Source organism: Nannospalax galili, unplaced genomic scaffold, assembly GCF_000622305.1.
Source record: "Nannospalax galili isolate Female #2095 unplaced genomic scaffold, S.galili_v1.0 scaffold686, whole genome shotgun sequence".
Lineage (NCBI taxonomy): Eukaryota > Metazoa > Chordata > Mammalia > Rodentia > Spalacidae > Nannospalax > Nannospalax galili.
The window spans coordinates 977,129-1,001,250 of NW_008355472.1; the positions used below are offsets into that span (position 1 = coordinate 977,129).

The 24,122-nt window shown below is 42.0% G+C and overlaps 1 protein-coding gene across 2 annotated transcripts in view; it reads left to right on the forward strand.

Annotated features, from left to right (window-relative positions):
- The window catches only part of Fam168a (family with sequence similarity 168 member A), a 186,721-nt gene that overhangs the window by 100,092 nt on the left and 62,507 nt on the right, over window positions 1–24,122 (forward strand). For both annotated transcript variants that reach the window (XM_008852722.3, XM_008852719.3), the window contains exon 2: window positions 17,479–17,566. In XM_008852722.3, the coding sequence (XP_008850944.1) occupies window positions 17,497–17,566 (70 nt within the window). In that variant the 5' untranslated portion in view covers window positions 17,479–17,496. The remainder of the gene's footprint in view (window positions 1–17,478; window positions 17,567–24,122) is intronic.

A 24,122-nucleotide genomic window follows, 5' to 3' on the forward strand; every position in this document is an offset into this window, starting at 1 on the left:
CCGATCTTACCCCAAGAGGCCTGAGGATAGGGGTGCAGGCTAGGAGAGTTAGCCGGTGGTGCAGGTCCATGGATGCAGAGAGAGGTGAGGGTGGGGCCAGGACCAGAAGTGGTGCTTCTGGGGCCCAAGAAAGGCACTAAGTTGGTCTGGGTGAGAAGGGTCAGGAAGCAGTATTGGTTCCCCCGGTGTCTGGGGCCCCAAGACTAGGAGTGGCCAGGTCCCACACTAGGTGTAGCAAACAGCGGGGGAGATGGAAGGTTGAATGTGGCTTGGGGAGTCGAGGCGCGGCGGGCTGAGCTATAGACTTACCCCAAGAGGCCTGATGATAGGGGTGCAGGCTAGGAGAGTTAGCTGGTGGTGAGGTCCAGGGATGCAGAGAGAGGTGAGGGCGGGGCCGGGACCAGAAGCGGTGCTCCTGGGGCCCAAGAAAGGCACTAAGTTGGTCTGGGTGAGAAGGATCAGGAAGCAGTATTGGTTCTCCAGGTGTCTGGGGCCCCAAGACTAGGAGTGGCCAGGTCCCACACTAGGTGTAGCGAACAGCGCGGGAGATGGAAGGTTGAATGTGGCTTGGGGAGTCAAGGCGCAGAGAGCTGCGCTATAGACTTACCCTAAGAGGCCTGAGGATTGGAGTTTTATCGACCCTTTTAAGGGTATAGTTCAGTAGTTTTTAGTATATTCATAGACTTGTACAAATACCTTATATTTTAACCTTTGATTTTAGAATATTTTAATCATCTCCTAAAGAAACCTTGTATATATTAGCATTACTTCTTATTTTACCCTTCTCCTTGTCCCTGGCAACTTTATTTATTTATTTATTTATTTATTTATTTATTTATTTTGCTGACATGCCTTTAACCTTCCCACGCTTCAGTTTTTCTCATCCAAAAAAATAGGGACGGGACTGGAAAGAGGGCTCAGTGGTTAAGAGCACTAACTGTTCTCATAGACGACCAAGGTTTGGTTCCCAGCACCCACATGGCAGCTTACAACTGTCTATAACTCCAGTTCCAGAGTATCTGATGCCCTCTTCTGACCTCCATGGGCATTGCTCAACATGGGTGCACTTATACACACATGTAGGCAATATACTTATGCATGTAAATTAATAATAAAAATTATAAATAAAATATTTTAACAGGGCTGGAGAGATGGCTCAGTAGTTAAGAACACTGGCTGTTCTTACAGAAGACCTGGGTTCGAATCCCAGAACCCACATGGCAGCTAACTGTCTGTACTTCCAGTTCCAGGGGATCTGACAGCCTACATGTGGGCAATACACACATACACATAAAATAAAAATAAAATATTTTTTAAAAATATTTTAACAGTAGAGATGATAATACTTATCAAGTTGTTGGATGTGTGATACGGCCAGAGAAAAAGTTTTAAAGGGTTTAAAGTCCAGTAAAGTAATACATTCCTGTAATCCAGCACTTGGGAGCCTGAGACAGGAGGAATGGGGTAAGATCAAGGGCAGCCTGGGTTATAGAATGGGCTCCCATATCAAAATAAAAATAAATTAAAAAGGAAAGGCTTAGAGTTGTACCAAATAGATGTAAATACTAAGTATTTGTTGTCATGGCTTCATTACTATGTTCAGTGTTATTGTATCATTATTTTGTTCTGTCTACAATAGGACTTCACACGTGGCTAGCACTTCATCTAGTTTCCCAAGGCCCCTAGTATGTGCACTGTTTAAGGGATTGCAATAAGAATTAAATGTTTCCCTTGTTCTCTAGTTGCTCATAGTTTTGTGGCAGAGATAGACACTTAGAGTAAATATATTGTAAATATACCGTAAGGTAAGTTTGTACTCACATCTACATCTAGTACTTTATAGATGCAATATATAAAGCTACATATTATTTAATTCTCAGGCTAACCCTGTAATACAGGAATTCTTTGTGTGTGTGTGTTCATGTATGTGTGTTCACATGTGGTAGGTGTGTGTGTATGTGTGTGTGTTAGAGAGAGAGAGAGAGAGAGAGAGAGAGAGAAAATGTGCATGTGCCTGTGGAGGCCAGAGATTGATGTCACGTGTCTTCCTTGATTGCTCTTCACCTTAAATATTGAGACGGAATCCCTACTTGAACCTAGCTAGAGCTTGCTAATTTGAGTAGTTTAGCTAGCTGGCTTGCTCCAGAGAATTCCTGGTTTCTGCCCTCTGAGCTCTGGGATTGCAGGTAGGTTGCCATACCTGATTGACATCTACATGGATGCTAGGGATCTGTCCTCACGTGTGCACAGCAAATCCTTTACCCACTGAGCTGTCTCCCTAGCCCAAAGCAGGGATTATTGTAGATAAAGAAATTGAGACTCAAAGATGTTCAATGTCTTGTTCAGGGTTATTGGATGATAAGTAGTTGATCTGAGATTTAGACATGAATCTAACCGATAGCACAGCCTTATTCTGATGCTATACAAAGAATCTGCAGCTGTTTCTCTGAAATTTATAAAAAAGTCTGACAAAGCAAACTCTGTTTTGGTTAAAAGACCTTGAGATTCATTGCATATTTTGAACATTCGTCTGATCTGAGTCTTATTGTTCCTTTTATTGCCTGGTCAAGGAAACAAACAAACCTGAAGACAAGACCTGGTGTGACATATACCTATAATCGCAGTTCTAAGAAGGTGGGGGTGGGAGAATCATGAGTTCAAGGCCAGCTTGGGCTGCATAGTGAGTTACAGGCCCATGGGACCTATGTAATGTGACCATATCTCAGAAATTAGAGCAGAAAACAAAAACCTAAAGATGGAGAAGGCCCAAGATGTAGCCTTACCTGGCTTTTGTCCATTGTCTGTATCACCAGGTTCCTTACTGGTGCCTCTCTTTTCTGGGTCACGAGGCTCCTTTGTGTGGAAAGAGACCTTGGAACCTGAATTGGAGAGTTTGTGTAAAGCTTCCTGTAAAGGAGAACTGTTCCCATGATGAGCCATGACCTCCTAGCAGCAGTTGCATTCATTATCTGGCCTCAATACCACCACCACCACCACATACACCACCCACCCCCACTCCCACCCCCACTCCCACCCCCATTTTAAGGTTCCATTGGATCTGCTGGTCAGAGTTGGGTTTTGGGGGGAGGTTTTTTGGTATTTTTGAGACAGGTCTCCCTGTAGCCCCAGCTATCCTGGAACTCACTATGGTGGACCAGGCTGGCCTTGAACTCACAGAGATCTGCCTGCCTCTGCCTCCTGAGTGCTGGGATTAAAGGCGTGTGCCACCACACCCCTCAAGAGTTGGTTCTTTTGACTTTAGCATCTTGTTTCTGGTTACAGTGGGCATTATCTGTACCACCCTCTTGACTTTGCTTCATGAATGGGCTAGTAGTATGGTTATTTTCCACAGAATATCAAAGCTAAGAGGACTTTTACAAATCAGTGACTCATTTTACACAGGAAGAAAACTGGGGCCTAGTAAAGAGAAAGTGCTGCCCAGACTCCACAGATTCTGTTGCAGAGCTAAGACCACCACCCTACTGCCTTGATTTCAGGCCAGTCCTCCCTCATCAGACTGCTAAACCTTCTATTCATAAGATCATAAGCTCTTAGAGGACAAAGGGTTATGCCTTATGACCCTTTTTTATCATTCAGAGAGTCTAAATTACTAGGAAGCCTAATAAGCTCTTAGGTTTGTTAAGTTAGTGCTTTCTCGGGGGGATGGGCTGCTTGATTGAAAGAGTTTAAATAGACCAGGATGGGAATTTTGACAAGGAGTGATAGAGCTCTAGTTATTTCTGTTAATACCGCTGCAGTTGTATTCCTTCTACAAAGGTGAGTTGTGGGAACCCTTGAAAGTAGCAGGTAAAAACTCTGCCTTTTTGCCTTGTATAGATTAGGTACTTTTTTAAATGTTTTGCTTTGATGAACTTAACGTACAACTTTGGCTATTTTTGAACAGTTTCAAAGGTCATGGACGGTCATAATTTTCCAGTTTCTTGAGGTGCATTTTTGAAAAGCAATTGATCAGGCAGTGGTGGATGGGAGGATTAAGAAATGCCTTCTCTGACTATATTAGTTACTTTTCTTCTTCTTGTGACAAAATACCTAATAGAAACAATGTAAGGGAGGAAAGATTTAGTTAGTTATTCATGTATTATATATTATGGCGGGGTAGGTATGTGGGGTGGCAGTAGTGGCCCCGGGACACCATGGCAGTAGAATTGTGAGGCAGTGCTTTCACATGGCATTGGCAGGAAGCCAATAATGCAGTCTGGGACTGGGGTGTATGTCACCTGTATGCGGTGTATGTCAGCCTGACAGAGTTCTGATCTCAGCTCTGCTCTTCGAATTGTCTGTGATCATGGGTAAGCTTCTTGCTTAGTCCTGTGTTTACAGTAATGATAATGATGGACTGGACCATTTTTAAATGCTCTTCTGGCTCTGTATGGGGCACAGGGCAGCCTTTTCTTTGGCACTCTTAATGTGCATTGATAAGACTATTATATCAGTGACTGTACAAATACGGCTTATTCACGGCTTATTCAACAAATGCCTGTGAAACAGTTCCTATAGATGATAATGACTTTTCGAGTATTTTCCTTTTCATGTTTTCTCGAGCATTCATGTTCTGGTTGTACATCCTGTTATCTTTTTTGTTTGTTTGTTTGTTTGTTTGTTTGTTTTGAGACAGGGTCTCCTCCCTGTAGCCCCAGCTGGCCTGGAATGCACTATGTTGACCAGGCTGGCCTTGAACTCACAGAGATCTGCCTGCCTCTGCCTCCCAGTGCTGGGATTAAAGGCGTGCACCACCACACCCGGCACCTCCTGTTATCTTAATGACCAGGTGATAGGCCTGGTCATTAAGATGCTACCACCATGCTCTAGTAGTATCAAAATTAAAAAAAAAAAAAAAGAAAACATAGCAAACACAAGTAGGTGCTTCCATTTAAGCCATCCTTTCTGACAGCTGCAGGTGGTAAGTTTTGACACAGGTAGCCTGCAGGGCTAGAAGAAGGAGAGATGCTGAGGCTATCCTAGTTTGATGGTAAACCCCCAGGCCTCAACTTTTCTGACAGGTGCAAGGGCATAGCTTGCATTTCCATACTTGCTTCACTGCAGAACCAAAGATGTTTGGAAGGAAGCTAAGAAACAACAAACAACCAAAACAACAACAACAAAAAAAAACCAACTGAATTTAGAGGAATGCTTAAGACAATTGTCTTAAAATTTTTTTTTTAATTCATTGTGTAAAGGAAACAAAAAGAAAAGGAAAAAGAAGGAAAAATACTATGTGGGATGCATGTGCCATAGCACACATGTGGAGGACAGAGGACAACTTTTCCAGATTTGGCTCTCCCCTATTGGTGGTTTCTGAAGCAGAGTCTCCCTTATTTCTGTCGCTGTGTTTTTGAGCTTGTGATTGCTTCTCCTGCCTCTGCTTCCCATTTTGCTTTAGGAGTGCTGGGATTATAGATGCATGCCATCTGGCTCTTTATGTAGGTTCTAGGGGTTGAACTCAGCTCGTCAGACTTGTACAAGTGCTTTTACCAGCTGAGCCATTTAGCTGGCTCCTGGTGTCCATTGCCAGTATAATCACAGGGATCTATCTCATCAGTAGAGGTTTTGAGACAGGATGTCCTTGTAGCCCCAGCTGGTCTGGAACTCACTATGTAAACCAGGATGGCCTCAGCCTCACAGAGATATGCCTGTCTCTGCCTCCCGAGTGCTGGAATTAAAGATGTGTGCCACCATACCCAGCTGAGAAAAAATATTTTTGAAAGAATTGTCAGTCACTGACATATTAAAAGATAAAGTGAGGGTATAGAATTTTTCTTGCCTTTTTCCTTAATTTTCTAGATCTTGTGTCCTGAGGTAAACTTAGAACAAATTCATAGGTTGAACCTAACTTTTGATCATAGTTGTCCCACAGTGCCCATCTAGCAGTTTTCTCCTCAAAGGCTTGGTTAGAAGCAGTGCCTTTGTTAATGATGTATAATTTATTTCTCTTCCCTGGTGTTTGAGGCTTGTTAGCTTTGATAAATGCCTGTGTTTTGTAAACAACCTATAGAGGTCTTGGGGTAGAACTACTTAGCAAGTGTGGGTACCAGTGCATATGAAACGGGGCAGGAGGGCCTGTACCTTGAATTCCTTCAGTTAACCCATTAACCCAACTTGTGTAATAATAGTGAATTTAGAAATTTCAGTGTTAAGAGGGGAAGCCTATGTGAAAAAAATCTCTTGTACTTTCACTTCAGGAAGGAACAGATATTAAACAGGACCCACAATGGAGAAAAGATTGGAATCTGAAGAGCCTGGATTTTATTCCAAGCTTATTCAATTATTATTATAGCAGTATGACCTTAGATATTTCCTTAATCTGAACTTCAATCCTCCCATCTATATAGTTGTGTTGATAATAACAACATAAGGGGTACTTTAGGAGGTACTCTTAAAAATTGTGACTCCTGAGGCTGGAGAGATGGCTCAGTGGTTAAGAACACTGGCTGCTCTTGAAAAGGACTTGGGTTTGCTTCCCAGCACCAAGATGGAGGCTAACAACTATCTGTAACTCTAGTTCCAGGGGACCCAAAGCCCTCTTCTGACCGCCACGGGTATTGCACAATGGGTGCACTTACATACATGCAGATAATACACTCATACATGTAAAATAAAAATAACAAATAAAATAATTTAAAAAATTGTGACTACTTAAGGCTGGATGTGGTGGTGCATGCCTTTAATCCCCAGCACTTGGGAGGCAGAGGCAGGTGGATCTCTGTGAGTTCATGGCCAGCCTGGTCTACATAGTGAGTTCCAGGACAGCTGGGGCTACAGAGAGACCCTGTTTCAAAAGGACAAAAAAAAAATTGTGACTACTGTAGATTCTTTTGATAGGAGGGCCATTTTTACAATATTAATCCTACCTATCCATGAGTATGGGAAGTCTTACCATCTTCTAGTTATCTTCAATTTATTTCTTCAGTGTCTTAAAGTTTTTATTATACAAATCTTTCACTTCCTTGGTGTATTAGTTCCTCCTCTGTTGCTGTGATAAAAACCATTTGGCTACCATTCCAGAGGGAGACAAGTCCATCATGGTGAGGGCGGCATGGCAGGAGGCAGCCAGAACAGAAAGCTGAGCTCACATCTTCAAGCACACGCAGGAAACAGAGAGAGAAACTGGAAATGGGGCAAAGCTATGAACTCTTAAAGCCCATCCCATTGACCTGCTTCTTCCAGCAAGGCCACACCTCCTAAAGGTTCTGTGAACTCCCCAAACAGTGCCACCAACCAAGTGTTCAAATACTAACGCCTATGGGGGGACTTCTCATTCCAACTACCACACTTGGTTAGATTTATTCCAAATATTTTGTGGTTTTTGAGGCTATTGTGAATGAGTCTGATTTCTTTGTCAGTGTGTTTGTCATTTGTACATAGGAAGGCTACTGATTTTTGTGTTTAATTTTGTATCCTGCTACTTTGTTGAATGGATTTATCAGCTCTAGGAGTTTTGGAGTCTTTAGGGTCTGATTGATTGATTGATTGATTGATTGATTGATTGATTGATTGAGACAGGTTCTGTGACCTCCCCAGTGCCACCAATCAAGTGTTCAAATACTTGTCCCTGTAGTCCCAGCTGGCCTAGAACTCACTATGTAGACCAGGCTGGCCTTGATCTCACAGAGATCTGCCTGCTTCTGCCCCTCAAGTGCTAGGATTAAAGGCATGCACCACCACTCCCAGCTTTAGAGTCTTTTGTGTATAGAGTCATATCATCTGCAAATAAGGATACTTTGATGTCTTCCTTTGCTGTTTTATCCCCTTTATTTCCTTCTCTTGTCTTACTGCTCTAGCTAAAACCTCAAGCACTGTTCTGAACAGGAAAGGAAAGATTATTTGTCTGCCCAGAGAATTCCTGTCCCCTTGCCCTGCCTTTTTTTCCCTCTCATACCACTAATTGTCTACTTTTTGCTTTTTTGTCTACTCATAATAATAACAAAATAAAACAGTTCTAGTAGCAGCTCTTATGTGTTCCAACACTGTTAGATGTTACTATTATTACCTGTGTTTTATAGATGAAGAAACTGAAGTTTCTTAGTCATAGTAGTCTCTTTTTCATTACTGTAATGAAATACCTGAGGCAGGCTAACTTTATGAACAAAAGGATTAGGTGGTTCACAGCAGAGTCAGAACCTAAGCTCTCTGGGCTCTTTCTCTGTAATTCAGACTAGGTTTGAGCTCAAAGCAATTCCCTGCCTGAGTTTCCTGAGTGCTGGGATTATAGGTGTGCACCACAATGCCTATGTTTGTAGAATATTTTCAGCTCGCAAAACTGAAATGATCTCTACTAGACAGCAACTCTTTTTTGCTTTCCCCCTAGCTATTAGTAATAGCTAGCCAGCCTCCCATTTCTAAGAGTTTGAGTATTTCAGATGTGTCATACAATTAGAATCATGCAGTGTTTGTCTTCTTGATTGGCTTACTTCACTTAGCATAATTTCCTCCAGATTCATACACATTAAAATTTTTTTTGATTTATTTATCTTTATGTGTATGAATATTTTGCCCCTATGTATGCAAATGCACCTGTGTCATGCAGTGGCCAAGGACATCAGAAGAGGGCATCAGATCCCCTGGAGTTATGGATGGCTGTTAGTCACCATGTGGGTGATGGAAATCAAACCCAGGTCCTCCGTGAGAGCAGCCAGTGCTCTTAACCAGTGAGCTATCCAGCCCCCCATACACATTTTTCATATAACAGGTTTTTTTAATCTTTTAAAGCTGAATAATATCCTTTGAGTGTAGACACTTGTACATGTGTGTGCAACCATGTTTTTGTTTTAAATTTTTTATTTGTTAAGATTAAATTTATTTATTTATTTATTGATTGATTGATTGATTGATTGATTGATTGGTTTTTTTTGAGACTTGGTCTCACTGTATAGCCCTGGTTGTCCTAAAACTTGCTGTGTAGATCAGGCTGACCTCAAACTCAGAGATCCACCTGCCTCTGCCTCCTGAGTGCTGGGACTAAAGGCATTGGCCACCATGCGCTATTTGTGTGTGGATATTTGCATGTGCCAGTGTCTGTGGGAATCAGAAGTGCTGGATCTCCCTGGAGCTAGAGTTATAGTTATGAGCTGCCCTACCTACATGGGTGCTGGGAATTGAACTCTGGTCCTCTGCGGGAGCAGAGTGCCATATCGCATGTGTGGAGGTCAGATGACAACTTGGCAGTAGTTGATTCCTTCCAAAGGGTCTTCTGGGGATGGAAGTCAGGTCTTCAGGCTTCCACAGCAAGCATTTTTACTTGATGAGCCATCTCACCAAGCTTTTTTTGGAGATAGAATCTTTCTATGTAGCTAGGTTAGCCTAGACTCAGTGTATCCCAGACTCTCATGAACTCAGTTTTTTTTAATATTTTATTTATTATTTTTATTTTATTTGTATGTGTGTATTGCCTGCATGTATGTAAGTGCACCTGTGTTGTGCAATGCCTGCGGAGGACAGAAGAAAGTGTTGGATACTCTGGAACTGGAGTTATGGACAGTTGTTAGCTGCCATGTGGGTGCTGGGATTCGAACCTGGGTCTTTTGCAAGAACAGTCAATGTTCTTAACTGCTTGAGCCATCTCTCCAGCCCTGAACTGACAGTTTTCTTGCTTTAGTCTTCTGAGTCCTGGAGTTACAGGAGTGCATGCATGCCTGGCCTAGTCTCCATTTTCTTTACCTATCCATTGATAGGCAGTTAGAATTCTGCTCCCTCTTGGCTATCATGAGTGCTGCTACAGTGAACGCGGGTGCGCGGATGTCCCTTCGAGATTCTGTGTTCAGTTCTTTTGGAATATATACCCCAATATAAGGTTGCTAGCTCGCATAGTAATTATTATAAAAAAATTGAGGCGGGATTTCGATATGTAGCTTAGGCTGGCTTGACTGCTGATCCTCTTGCTTCAGTCTCCTAAGTATCGATAATGCATTGTCAGCAGATTTCAACCTAGAGGAAGGGGTGAAGGAGACATTGACAAAAGTGGTTGACGTTCCAGAGAGTCGTGTGGAAAAGATCAATAGATGAGGTGGGCAGACAGATGAGGGAAGGTGAGTACATTCAGTGTAAGAATCAAAGGATCAAAGTCTGGGAGATGAGGGTGGCATTCGGGAGGGTGGAAAGATAACAGCTAATATCCCCATCCAAGAGAGAGGAGGGTTTTTTCCTAACCCAGTTTGATCATTCACATTCCTCTCTTGCTGGCTAGTAATTCATGGCTCATCTGTTTGGATAAGAAAAATTTGCTAGCAGATACTAAAAACATTCCTACTTTGAAATGGGATATGTTCATAGATGTATTGTGTGTAACAACCAGGCAGGTGCATACCTGCTATCCTAGAAGAAAATGGATTTGGTGATATCAAAGCAGATAAGTGCCTTTTTCAGGCATTAATTTTGTTCAAACATTGATAGTACGTTGTCTTTTCGTGAGCATCATTTTGCTTCCTAATGAACATGTGTTTTATTTTCAGAGTAGCAACATGCTCCATCTGAACAGTTTATCCAGAAGTGCTATCCCATATTAGAAATAAATCTGGAGGCCGGGCGTGGTGGTGCACGCCTTTAATCCCAGCACTTGGGAGGCAGAGGCAGGCGATCTTTGTGAGTTCGAGGCCAGCCTGATCTACAGAGTGAGTTCCAGCGCAGCTGGGGCTACAGGGAGACCCTGTCTCAAAAAGAAAAGAAAAGAAAAAAAATATATGTGTGTGTGTGTGTGTGTGTGTGTGTGTGTACCAGGATTTTTGTTGGTTTTTTTTTTTTTTCCATGCTAACAAAGCACAGAGGAATGTACTCCAGGGCATAAATGGCTGTTCCATAAAATCATCAGAGCTGCCACTCTTAGCCAAAGGCTTCTGTTCTTAAGGTCACTTCAAGGAAAGCAGGCTCTGACCTCCAGTCATCCTGTCTCAGTTCTAGATGGCCTGAAAGAGTCAGGGGAGCAGAGCCGGGCGTGGTGACACACGCTTTTAATCCCAGCACCTGGGAGGCAGAGGCAGGTGGATCTCTGTGAGTTCAAGGCCAGCAAGGTCTCCGTAGTGAATCCAGGCCAGCTGTGACTACAGGGAGACCCTGTCTCAAAAACACCAAAAAAAAAAAAAAAAAAGATGTGAGAGGAGGAGGGCAGAAAGGAACCATTTTCTCCTAAGCTAACACTAAGGCTCCCTTTAGCAGCCTTCCCACAAGCTCTACAGACTCTCAGCTGTGTCCCATTAAGAGACCTGAGTAGATGATCCCACCTGACTGGATTGTCTCACCATTTTTCTCCCCAGTACAGGATCAAACACAGGGCCTTCACATGTTAGGCAAGCACTGTCAGTGAGTTACATACTCAGTGCTTTTTGACCATTGTAAAATATTTTAATTTTTTATTACATTTTATTTAGTTTAAGGGGGAGCAGGCCATGGTGTGCCTGTGCAGGCCAGAGGACAACTTGAGGAGTCTGTTTTCTCCTTCCACCATGTGGGTTCCAGGGACTGCTCAGGTTGTCAGGCTTGGCAGCAGGTGCCTTTCCTTACTGAGCTCTCTTGCTTGCCTGCTTTTTGATCATTCTTTTAGTAGAGGAAGTTTGCTACTAACTTTGGCTATTGTAGAAGTTTCACCTCTTTAGAGTATTTCTAGCATCTTTGCTGTAGAAATCTAGGAATAAAAACTAGCCTCATCAGGAGGACAATCTTGAGCAACTCTTATTTCTCAGACATATGATATTGTGGGTCAGCTCATCACTGCTTCTCCAGTCCAAGAGAAGCTTCCAGGAGAGCTTGTGCCTTATGGTCCATAGAACTGTGAGAAATTTCTGTTCAATATGATGACCCAGTCTCATAAAATCAGCAAAGATAAGTGCCAATCGCAAAAGTAAAGCAAGATGAGAGGATAGCCTGTGAAGGAGCTCTTCTAGATATGTTAATTAAAGAAGGAAACACTGACCAGAACAACTTATAAAGCTCTCACATCAGCAAGCAGATACAGGAAGCAAGAGAATGACTGGAAATCTGGCAAGACTTAAGAACTCTCCATGCCTACCCCCAGTGACATGCTTCCCCCAGGATAGCCATACCTTCTAAGACCTCCCAAAACAGCACCACCAGCTAGGGACAAAATGTCCAAATACTTGGAGCCTCTGGGAGACATTTTCATTCAAACCACCACAGAAGGCATCTCTGATATGGTAACATTCCAACAGAGACCTGTGTGAAATGAGGGACTAGTCCATCTCCTTATCCTCAGGATTTAAGGGAAGGTGATGGTATGTATTCTGGAGTACAAAGGCCAGACCGCCCAGAGTTCTGATGTCAGAGGCCGTGGGGAAAAAGTCTATTTCACCTGTCAGAGAAGAGACCAATACACCGTCTGAATTGTTTTTTCTGGCCAACTAATTGGAATGTGCCTTCCCTTGCTGAGCTGATCTTCCCCATCTAGTCCCTAAAACTCAAATGCTTATCTTCTCTGGAAATACCCTTGAAGACAACCAAAATGGTGCTTTACCAAGTTTCTAGGTATTCTTGTTATTTTTATTTTATTTATTTATTATGTGCATATGTGGATGTGTGTGCCACAGCACATGTGGAGGAGGTCAGAGTGCAACTTTGTGGAATCAGTTCTCTTCTACTTTTTAAATACTTGTATTATTTTCATTTTATGTGTATGAGTGTATTGCCTACATGTATGTGAGTGCACCTGTGTTGTGCAGTGCCTCAGAGGTCAGAAGAGAGCTTTGCATTCCCTTGGAATTGGAGTTAAGGATGGTTCATAGCTGCCATGTGGGTGCTGGGAATTGAACCTGGGTCCTCTGCAAGAGCAGTCAATGCTCTTAACCGCTGAGCCATCTCTCCAGCCCTCTCTTCTACTTTTATATGGGTTCCAGGGGTCAAACTCAGGTCCTCAGACTTGTGTGGCAAGTACTTTACTTACTGAGCCATCTATCTCTCCAGCCCTCTAGGTATTTCTTAATGTGGTCAAGTTGACACGTCAAATTAACATCACATCATCTTTAGAATAAAACCCAAGTCCTCATTTTGACCTACAAGTCCTGCATTCTTTTTCTCTTATGACCCATCTGGTTCTATTTCCTGCTCTTCTTCATTTTCTCCACCTGACAGTTTAGCTGCCAAGCTATATCTCAAACATACTTCCACTTCAAGGAGTTTTTATTTGCTCATCTCTGTTCGGGCAGCTTCTTGTCAGAGTCCAACATGGCTTGTTCCTTCAATAATTCTGGTCTTTGCTCAGCTGTCTCCCAGTGACACTTTCTCTTACCATCATATTTAAAATTGCAACTTCTGTCCTTGGCATTCCTCATTCAACCCTTATTTGGTTTCTCCATAGCATTGATTACCATCTGATATACAATATATTTCATTTACAAAAGTTCTTCCAGCTGGGTGTGGTGGCGCACGCCTCTGATCCCAGCACTCAGGAGGCAGAGGCAGATGGATCTTTGTGAGTTCAAGGCCAGCCTGGTCTACATAGTGAGTTCCAGGACAGCTGGGGCTACAGAGAGACCCTGTCTCAAAAAAAGACAAAAAAAAAAGTTCTTCCAGCTGGGCATGGTGGTGCACGCCTTTAGTCCCAGCACTCAGGAGGCAGAGGCAGGCAGATCTCTGAGAACAAGGCCAACCTGGACTACATAGTGAGTTTCAGGCCAGTTGGGGCTGCAGGGAAACCCTATCTCAAAAATCAAACAAGAAAGCAACAACAACAAAAATTCTTCCACCCCTTTCCAACTAGAATGCCAACACAAATTTTTTGTTGTACACTGCTGTATTTCAATTCTCTCAAGCTTATATGAGAGGAGTTGTGTTGAGAAAGAAAGTCTAGGGACTGGAGAGATGACTCTGTGGTTAAGAACACTTGTTGCTCTTCCAGAGGACCAGAGTTTGATTCCTAGCACCATGTTGGGTGGTTTACAACTGCCTGTATAACCCCCCCCACACACACACAAATACACACATATACAGAAGCAAAAAAGAATAATTAAAAAGAAAGTTCAAGGCAGTGTGTTTAAATTGGGCACCAACTCTTTTTGGTAACTTAAATTCTCAATTTTCCAAACTTAGGCCAGATAGGGCCTTTGAAGAGATTAATACCCTTTTTTGTCCTATGTCTAAGAAAAAAATATCATAATTTCAGCACTTGGGAGGGAAGCGGAAATGCTTTGAGTTTGAGACCAGCCTGGGTTACTCCTTTTCTCAAAACAACATATTTGTGGGAGGAAGAGGGTTTTTTTTTTTTTTTTCCTTTGGTCTATTTGAGACCATCTCCCTGTAGCCCCAGCTGGCCTAGATTCGCTATGGAGACCAGACTGGCTTGGAACTCACAGAGATCTGCCTGCCTCTGCCTCCCAAGTGCTGAGACTAAAAGGTGTGCCTTACCATGCCCAACTAAATATAGTCATTCTTGAAGTGGCTCTCAGTCTTGTTTTTCTTTTAGCCCAGCCTGACCTGGAACTCACAGCAATCCTCCTAGGTCAGCTTCTTCCATGCTGGAATTACAAGCTTGCATCATCTGGCTTTTCCCAAATTTTGGACCCTGGCAGATATCATTTCTGTCTGTCATTGACTGGGATTGGGATCTGTTATGAAGTGCTGCCCATGCTGTGGTCTCCTGGTCTGTTGCTCTCATTTTGGGGCAGCAAGAGATCCATTTTGCAGCTGATGAGTTTCTTTGATGATGAAAAACCCTTTCATGTTTTGTCCAATCAGCAGCACAGAATGTGTTCTCAGTAGGAGGGTGTGCGGATGCTTTCAGGGCCAGTTGTGCTGCCTAGCACTTGTCTTAGTCTGTTTCGTGTTGCTGTAACAATACCAGAGACTGGATGATTTATGATGAAGAGAAATTTGTTGGCTCACAGTTCTAGAGGATGGGAAGTTCAATAACAAGGTGCAGGTATATGGCAAGGGCCTTCTTGCTATGCCATCCTGTGGTAGAAGTGCAGAAGGGCAAAAGAAAGGGTAGGAGAGAGGGCAAGAGAGACCAGATTCATTCTTTTTGAAATTTTATTTTATTTATTATTTCATTTTATGTGTATGAGTGTTATGTCTGCATGTAGGTAGGTGCACCTGTGTTGTGCAGTGTCTGAGATCAGAAAAGGGCATCAGATCCCCTGGAATTGGAGTTACCGGTGGTTGTTAACCACCATTTGGGTGCTGGGAATCAAACCTCTGTAAGAGCAGCCAGTGCTCTTAACAGCTAAGCTATCTCTCCAACCCCCGAGGTTCATCTTTTTATGAGGAACCTACTCCCAGGAAAACAGCATTTAATCCATTCATGAGAGAATATCCCACATGGCCAGATCACCTCTTAAACATTCTACTTCTTGCTACTGTAGCAATGGCCATTAATTTTTTTACACACGCTTCTTAGTGGATACTACATTCAACCCATTTAGGCATTTTAACAGTCTTGCTTCCTTTGGCTTATTAGGCAGAGAACTGGTTAAGAAAAAAGGCCTAAGACGGGGAGAGAATACAGGCAGTCTTCTGTGTTGTCCTCACATCATGCACCGTTATTTACATCTGCATTTTACTTCACATTTAGCAGCTAAGTTTAACATCAGTGTTTTCTCTTAATTCTCAGCTCTGGTTATGAACATGGTTTTTCCTGAGTTGAGCTGAAGTTAATGTGCCTTCTTTTTTTTTTTTTTGGTCTTTTTGAGACAGGGTCTCCCTGTAGCACCAGCTGTCCTGGAACTCACTATGTAGATCAGGCTGGCTTTGAACTCACAGAGATTCCGTCTGCCTCTGCCTCTGCCTCTGCCTCCTGAGTGCTGGGATCAAAGGCGTGCGCCACCACACCTGGCTAGATGTGTGCCTTCTTTTTAAAAAGAAAAAACTTTTTTTTTAATTATGTGTATGTCTATATGTTTCTGTGGGTATGTGCATGTGAGTGCAGTTGCCTAGGGAGGTCAGAGGTGTTGGATACCCCTAGAGCTGGAGTGACGATGGGTGATTGTGAGTCTCACCTGATGTGGGTGCTGGGAGCCAAACTTGGGTCCTCTGCAAGAGCAGTATGTACTGTTAACCACTCAGCTCTCTCTCCAGCCCCGGTAAACCTTAACTTACATCTTCAAGTTGTAGCTTTAATTTTCAGACAAATATTGATTTTATCCTGTTATCCTGTTAAAGTGATTTTCCAGGGCTTCACATTAGGTAGATTTGTAAAAGCTCTGAATTCTGAAATTGACCAGTGGGATTTTCCTTTTTGCCTGTCTGATGGTCCTAGTATCTTGTCCTTGGGAGCCCAGCCTTTCTCCATCTCTCATTCCAGAATCCTGGACAGACTAATTAATTGAAGAGCAGTTGCCATCAAGCCAGATGTTCACTGCCTGCCTTCAACATGTAACTTGTTTCCTATCCTGAGGTGCAACAGAAGTTAATGACCTAAAAAATTGCCCATCTATCATGTAAGCCTAGTGAAGAGAGAATTGTCCAATTTTTATGAAGTGTAAATAGTATATTTGGAGCCATGTTTTCAAATATGTGCCAGCCTATGGTTCAGAAATGGCTCTTTAAACAAGGTGGGCCAAATTGGCTGGCTAATAAAGCTTAATGACAGATTTTCCATTAATCAGAGTGGAGAATGCCCTTCATTAAGATAATTAACAGAGCATGTGTGCAGGTGGTACTTACTGCACACAAATTTCCAATTTTATTTCTTTCCCTTGAATAAATTTGGAAAGAAATCTTTGCTGTGTTCATTTTTTTTGCATTGAGATGTTCTGTTCAGTGGCAATAAATTCCGCCTTTTTTGGGCCAACAAGATGGCTCAGTGGGTAAAAGATGCTTCTTGCCTAGCCTGATGACTGGAACTTTGATTCCTGGGAACCACATGGTAGAAGAAGAGAACCAACTCCTGCAAGTTGTTTTCTGACCTCCACATATGTGCCATGGCATATGTACACTCTCCCTGACACACAAAATAAATAAAATGTAATTTTAAGTTTCTTCCTGTTTTCTTTAAAGCTGCTAGTGACTGGTATCTTATCCTCTGCAGGTATAAGGGATAGACAGGACACTTGGCTCTTTCTTCCTTCTAGCAGGCTAGGCTCTCCTTACCAGGCACCCAGGCTTTCATAGTAAAAGCAGAAGCACATCATTCTTCCAGCCCATGAACCAATATCATTAGAATTAGAAAAGACCTCAAAGATCCTACACTAACTCATTTAACATCAGAGCATTGAAGTGCAGTAAGGGAAAGTGATTTGGCCAGTGCCACACTAATGATTGAATTATCTGTGGGATACTGGGGCTAACATTGAACTGTGAGCCAAAAATGCCCAAGTTGGCATTAGTCAAGTTCTTTGCTTTTTAATATATCTCCACTTGTAAAACGGGGAGTGTCTAACCCAGATACGTTGTTTAGCCCTTTTCCTATACTATGATGCTTCCCTCTGAGCATAAGCTGAAGACTTTAGAGGAGAAGGTAATGTCCGTGGGAATAAGCAATTAATAATTAATGCTGGTTTGTTTTTTTTTTGTCTTCTGCAGGATCCTCAGTCTTCCACGATGAATCCTGTTTACAGCCCCGTGCAGCCTGGGGCTCCTTACGGCAACCCTAAGAACATGGCCTACACAGGTGAGTAGTATAAAAATGGATCATTTTTTAAAAAACCAATGAAGAGTCTTTGACAGTTTCATGCATTTAAATAATGAATTTTAGTCGTTTCACTTCCAGTGCCCTCTTTTTTTTTGTCTTTTTGAGACAGGGTCTCTCTGTAGTACCAGATGGCCTGGAACTCACTATGTAGACTAGGCTGGCCTTGAACCCAGAGATCCACCTGCTTCTGCCTCTCAAGTGCTAGGATTAAAGGCTTGTGCTATCATGCCTGGCCCAGTACCCTCCTTCATCCTCCTCTCACCCAAGAATGGATCTTATTTTAAGAGATGATAGCCAAGGGTGTTACCAAGTAACTCACTGAGTGATGCTTGGTATATTATAGTGTTCCAAAAGCCCTGTTAAAGTTTGGGAGCTGGAGAAGATCTATTTAATGTCTAGTAGTGTTGGCAATGATGTTCTTGATCATTAAGAATTGTTTAATTGTCAACAAGTGGAATGGAAAGAAGGTGACACTTACTGAGTACCTGTCATGGGCCTGGCCTGTGGTCAGCACCAAAAAAATGTAAGTAAATAAGAATAAATCATGTTTTCTTTTTCTTTGTTTTTTTGAGACAGGGTCTCTCTGTAGCCCCAGCTGTCCTGGAACTCACTGTGGAACTCAAATTCACTGTGTAGACCAGGCTGGCCTTCAACTCACAGAGATCCACCTGTCTCTGCCTCCCGAGTGCTGGGACTAAAGACGTACACCATCACACCCACCTGGCAAGAATGAATCTTTTTTCCAGGTGTAGTGATGCATCCTTTAGTCTTTTTCTTGGGAGGCAGAGGCACATAGATCTCTCTGAGTTCAAGGCTAGCCTGGTCTACATAGGATATCCCAGCCATTTGTTTTTAAATCAGTAAAACACATCTCAATAATATACATTCAGGTAACATTCTGAAATATATTGGAAGTTTGGTATGACAGGATTGTAGCTGTTAGCCCTTTCAATTTCACATGTTTTTATTTATTATGATATCTTTCTTGTCCTTACTACTTAATAATAAATGTTTCCTGTTTGAACTCTATTGTATGTTTATTCTAATATTAATTCCAGTAGCCAGGACATACATAGCTCAGGGAGCTCTTTGCTTTCTCCCTCCCCAGTTGAGGGTGTCCCAGTAGCTCAGGCTCTTTGCCAGAGACCCCTGGGCTGCTTTGGCTTGCAGAACCCCAGGAGTCCTTCAGAGCTCTGGCTTCCTGTTTGCAGCCATTCTGGCTACTTTATTCTTACTGAGTTGCTAAGCTTGAGAAGGAAGGAAATAGTGGCAACTATTTATTGATTTACACAAAAAAGATTAGGCAGCATGTGTTGCAAAGGGAACAGACTTTGTCTCTGGTTGGCCCATAGTAGAATTTGGCTGTGCATTTCGTTTGAATGGACCACTGAGTTCAGCTCTGTCAAATAATAATAGCTGGATGACTTTAGACAAATTGTTTAACTCCCCTACACAATTTATTTTTGTAAACTGGGGTAATAGTATAGATATTTAATAGATAGGATAGCTATGAGAATTAAATGAGATAATTTGTACTGTAGAGGGAGGGAGGAATTTTTTGTTTGTTTCTACTAGTCAGTGTGTATTATCAGCCTAGAATTAATTTTAATTTCTCTGCTAGAGCCTAAGACCATGCAAGTACTATAACTCACACACAAATAATATAAATGTATCCTTTAACTCAAGCCAAGCTTTCAAATTCATACTTTTTCTTTATCAAAAAGATATTTTAGCTGGGCGTGGTGGCACACGCCTTTAATCCCAGCACTTGGGAGGCAGAGGCCGGCGATCTTTGTGAGTTCAAGGACAGCCTGGTCTACATAGTGAATTCCAGGACAGCTGGGGCTACAAGGAGACCCTGTCTCAAAAAGACAAAAAACAAACAAAAATATTTTTTCCCAGTTAATTATTTATTTAATAACCACATACTTAGAAGAAGCATTTCATTACAACAGCATTGACATATTCAATAACAATTTTCTGAGCTACATCTCTTTCAAAATTGGCTGTACATTTTTAGGTTTACAATTGAATTATTACAGTTATACAATATTGTACTCAGTATAAACCCTTTAAGACATAAAATTGAATGAGGTTTTAACCTTTAAAAAAAGATCTCCATTTCATTATTAAAATACACAGCTTCATACAGAAAAATTCATTTTCAATGCAGTTGACATTAAGATGTTTGCCCATGCGTTTCTAATCACACAAAAAAATTATATCTGTTGTTTTTATTTTATGTGTATGAGTGTATTGCCTGCATGTATGTAAGTGCACCCATGTCATGCAGTGCCTGCAGAGGTCATAAGAAAGCATTGGATTTCCCCTGGAACTGGAGTTACAGATGGGTATTAGCCAGCATGTGGGTGCTGGAAACCAAACTTAGGTGGTCTGCAACAGTAGCCAGTGGTCTTAACCTCTGAGCCATCTCTCCAGCCCTGACTTCCTTTTTTAACTTAGATTTTACCATTGTATTGCTATACTTTTAGTTCTCATTTTGTGTGAATGTGTATATATATTTTAGACTGACAATAAGACTCATAAGGTCCCCACTTTTATTTTCATTTTTGCTTTTGGTTTTGTGGGACAGGGTTTCATGTAGTCCAGGCTGACTTTGAACTGACTAGTAGCCAAGGATGACCTTGAACTCTTTTTTTTTTTTTTTTGGTCTTTTTGAGACAGGGTCTCCCTGTACCCCCAGCTGTCCTAGAACTCATTATGTAGACCAGGCTGGCCTTGAACTCACAGAGATCCGCCTGCCTCTGCCTCCTGAGTGCTGGGATTAAAGATGTGCTCTACCACGTCCGGCAACCTTGAGCTCTTAATCCCCCCTCCAGTACTCAGATTACAAATGTGCACTGCTGTGCTAGAGGAGTTCCCAGTTTTGAGCAGGGACATTTGAGTTCCAACCCATATCTTTATCTCCTCCCCCTGGTGGCTATAAAAAGCAGTTTCCTTGGTTGTCAGGACCCAAACACCTTCCCTAGCCTAATAACAGGTCAGTATTTCAACTTCCTGCTTTTTTATTGCCTCTTCACTTTTTGATCCTTGGATATTTTATTTTCCTTCTTAAAATCACTACTTTGCCTAAGAATAAGAGTGTATTATCATTTATCCAGCTTTTCTAGGTTTTGAACAGTAGGAATATTTTCAAATTACCTTTTCTTGTATATGACTGGAAATGGAAGAGTCATGTGAGATGATTTATAAACAAATGCTAAATATAGTATATTAAAGTAAACATATATTATGTGTATGAGTGTTTTTCCTGTATCCATGTGTTCAATGCCTATAGAGGCTAGAAGAAAGTATCACATACCCTGGAACTGGAAATATGGACCATTGTTAGCTGCCATGTAGGTGCTGGGAACTGAACCCAGGCCCTCTGCAAGAGTAGCCAGTGCTTATAACCACCAAGCCATCTCTTCAACCCTGACTATGTTAAAACATTTTAATGTTGCTGGGTGAAAATTAAATCCCAGTATCAGAAGGCAGAGGTGGAGGCAGGCAGATCTCTGTGAGATCAAGGCCAGCCTGGTCTACATAGCAAGTTCCAGGCCAGCTGAGGCTACAGAGAGACCCTGTCTCAAAAAGACCAAAAAAAATATATTTTTTAATTGTCATTGGCAAGCAAATGCTAGTCACCAAGCATGTTACTTATAACTGTTAATTTGCTTTTTTGTTTTGTTTTGTTTTTGAGACAGGGTCTCCCTGTAGCCCCAGCTGTCCTGGAACTCACTATGTAGACCAGGCTGGCCTTGAACTCAGAGAGATCCTCCTGCCTCTGTCTCCCAAGTGCTGGGACTACAGGCGTGCGCCACCACGCCCGGCATAACTGTTAATTGTAAGTCTCTTAACACTCTTCTTTGCAAATAAAGAAATTGTGATAGTTTAATTCAGGTCAAGTAACTTAGGCAGTGATCTGTAGCTTCTAAAAGATACAGAAAATTGGGATTGGGGATTTAGCTCAAGGCCCTGGGTTCGGTCCTCAGCTCCAGAAAAAAAAAAAAAAGAATAAAAGAAAAAGATACAGAAAATTTTGAATATACATCTTTATGATTTCAGATTTTATGTTTGTTTTGTTCTAGCAAGCTGTTTTGCCTTAAAATATGTGCCCCTTCCATTTCTCCTGAGGGTAAGCTAAGAGAGGTTGTCTTCTGTGGGTTTTTTTGTTTTGTTTTATTTTTATTTTTTTTATTTTTTGACATTTATCTTTATACCTTAAATGTTAATGTTGCAGACCACAGGCATAACAGGCAGTGAACAGCTGAGAAAGCAGTGGAAAAGTGTTCCAAACCTCATTTATTTTTATTTTTTTTTGAGATGGTCTCTCTGTGGCCCTAGATATCCTGTAATTCACTATGTAGACCAGGCCAACCTCGAACTCAGTGATCTGTCCTCTGTCTTCTAAGTGCCATCAGTTCTTGCCTTCTACCTTGTTTGAAGGAGAGTTGCTTTGTTTGCCACTGCACTGTGTACACCAGGTTCGTTGGCCTGCCAGCTTCCAGGGATTCTCCTACCTCTGCCTCCCATCTTACTATAGGAGCTCTGGATTTGTACATGGGTTCTGGGGATTCAAATTCCTGTCTTTTTTTGTTTTGTTTTGTTTTTGTTTTTTTGAGACAGGGTCTCCCTGTAGCCCAAGCTGGCCTAGAACTCACTATGTAGACCAGGCTGGCCTTGAACTCACAGAGATCCACCTGCCTTTGCCTCCCAAGTGCTGGAATTAAAGGCATGTGCCATCATGACTGGCATGAGAAACTTTTAATGGGGGGGGGGAGGTTGATATAAATCATTAGTTAGTTACAGGAACTTGGTACAGAAGCTTGTGTAAGCTCATTGGTGGAGATAGTTGTTGCTAGGCAAATGTCTTTGTCTAAGTGGCTTATCTGGAACATGACAATCAAGGAATTTTTTGCAGTTAATCCTGTAACAGGCGTATATGTGGGAATTTCTTATGATAAGCCCTACTCTAGACATATGTATAAAGACTCCTTCTTTACCACCTCCTGGCCCTATTTTGTTGGGTTAGATATACGTGACTCTATTCCCTGAGTTTTTATGTGGGTCCTTATGCTTTCAGGCCAAGTACTTCATTGACTGAGCCATTTCTCTTGTTCTTTGCTCATTCTTTACAAAGAACTTCCCAAAGTTTCTCATTTGTGGTTTTATATTGTCCCTGGGGAGATAGCCCTTATTTACCAAATGAAACAATGGGGCTCAGCTTCCTCAAGGTCATACTGTATAGCAGAACTTAAACTAATCGCAGATTTTCTTTGAGTTACACAGTAAATTGTTTCACTGCTCTGGAGTATGTGGTTGTATCTTGGGCACCACAGTGATTAGGGTCTCAGGTGAGCCAGAAAGTCAAATTTCAAATCCCTGAAATTGCTATCTCCATTTGATGTTGAAGTCGATTTCCTCTATTCAGAAGAGAACCCTCAGGTCACTCACTTTCTCAACTCAGTTGAAGAAGAGGCTCAAGGATTTATGGACTATTGTAGTTATGGGTCCTCTCCTTATTGTTTAATAATGGACTACTTTTAGTCCTCATCTTAATTTGATGTTACCCTTAACTCCCCCTTCCTCCTCTTTAATTCTTGTCTCTTTTCTTTTCCCTCCTTCCCTCCTTCCCTGCCTCCCTCCTTCCTTCCTTCTTTCATTTTTTGAGACAATTTCTTGTATCTCAGGCTTTAAACTTACTATATAGTAAAGGATGACTTGCATTTTCAATCCTCCTGCCTCTACCTCCCACATGCTGAGATTAGAGCATGTGCCACTATGCCTGGTTTATGCAGTTCTGGGACATGAACCTGGGGCAAACACTCAAATCACCTGAGCTACATCCCCATTTACTTCATTATTTTTTTAAAAAAAAAAGTCTCCTTTATTTATTGTTTTTGAGAATTTCATACATGAATACTGTATTTATAACATTCCAGCCCCTCCCTCTTCCCCTTCTGACTCTTCCTATCCCACCATTGTCTTTCAAATTCATGACCTCATCATTATTTTTTAAATTTTTCTATTATTTTTATTTTTTATTTTATGTGTATGAGTGTTTTGCCTGCATGCATATTAAGTGCATCCATGTCGTGCAAAGCCCACAGAGATCAGAAGAGGGCGTTGGATCCCCTGGACCTGGAGTTATAGGCAAGTGTTAGCTCCCATGTGGGTGCTGGGAATCGAACCCAAGTCCTCTGCAAGAGCAGTAAGTGCTCTTAACCTTAAGCCATCTCTTCAGCCCCAGCCTCATCTTTATTATTGTTATGTGTGTGTGTGTGTGTGTGTGTTTGTGACACACACAATGTACTGGGTCTGCTCGTATGTACATGTGTTTTGGGTTTGGGCTGACCACGTGGGATTGGATAGCCTATTGTGTATTGTCCCTGAAGAAAACCAGTTTTTCCTCTCTCAGTACTCATTGATTGCCTATAGCTCTTCATCTAAGTGTAGGGCCTTGTAAAATTTCCTCCATACGTGTTGACATGTTGACTGGTATTGTCGTCATGCAGGTCTTGTTTAGGCAGCC